The 1,013-nt window shown below is 71.7% G+C and overlaps 1 protein-coding gene across 1 annotated transcript in view; it reads left to right on the forward strand.

Annotated features, from left to right (window-relative positions):
• Positions 1-1,013, forward strand: part of H696_00416 (hypothetical protein) — a gene marked incomplete at both ends in the record, with an annotated part of 13,793 nt that overhangs the window by 8,886 nt on the left and 3,894 nt on the right. Inside the window, one exon of the mRNA XM_009494266.1 lies at positions 22-981. Within this exon, the coding sequence (XP_009492541.1) occupies positions 22-981 (960 nt within the window). The remainder of the gene's footprint in view (positions 1-21; positions 982-1,013) is intronic.

A 1,013-nucleotide genomic window follows, 5' to 3' on the forward strand; every position in this document is an offset into this window, starting at 1 on the left:
GTCGTCGGCGGCGTGGTCGAGCTGCTGGACGGCGTGGTCGAGACCGTCGACGATGTCCTCACCGGCGGCGGCAACACCGGCGGCGGCGGCGGCGGCAACACCGGCGGCGGCAACATGAACGGCGGCAACATGAACGGCGGCTGCCACACCGGCAACTGCCACACCGGCGGCGACACCTGCCAGAACCGCTGCTCGTGCGGCGCCTGCGGCACCCACACCTGCCCGATGCCCACCATGAAGCCCACCCCCAAGCCGACCCCGATGCCCACCAACCCCCCGATGTACTGCATCCCGGGCTACAACTGCCCGACAACTCCGACCTCCGAGCCGCCGATGTACTGCATCCCGGGACACGACTGCCCGCCTGGCACCCAGCCGCCCATCTACTGCATCCCTGGCTACAACTGCCCGCCGGTCGGCCACCCGCAGCCGACCCTGCCCGGGCACTACGATCCGGACTTCCCGGACTACTACTACCCCATCCCGCCGCAGGATCAGCCTCACCAGCCCTGGCCCACGGTTCAGCCGACGCCCAAGCCCACGCCCAAGCCGACGCCCAAGCCCACCATGCAGCCGCCCAATCCCTGCCATGTGGAGTGCGGCCACTGCGGCCACTGTGGCAACACCCCGCACCACTGCCCCACCCAGCCTCCCCCCCCGCCCCCCAAGGGCGGCCTGCTGAACAACACCGTCGGCGGTGTGGTCCAGCTGCTGGACGGCGTGGTCGACAACCTGGGCGGCGTCCTGACCGGCAACAAGCGCCGCGACGTGGCCCCGGGCGGCCTGCTGAACAATGTCGTCGGCGGCGTGGTCCAGCTGCTGGACGGCGTGGTCGATACCGCTGACACTGTCCTCACCGGCGGCGGCAACACCGGCGGAGGCGGCAAGACCGGCGGCGGCGGCGGCGGTGGCGGCGGCGGCGGCCTGCTGAACAATGTCGTCGGCGGCGTGGTCGAGCTGCTGGACGGCGTGGTCGAGACCGTCGACGATGTCCTCACCGGCGGCGGCAACAC

Source organism: Fonticula alba, assembly GCF_000388065.1.
Source record: "Fonticula alba strain ATCC 38817 unplaced genomic scaffold supercont2.1, whole genome shotgun sequence".
NCBI lineage: Eukaryota > Rotosphaerida > Fonticulaceae > Fonticula > Fonticula alba.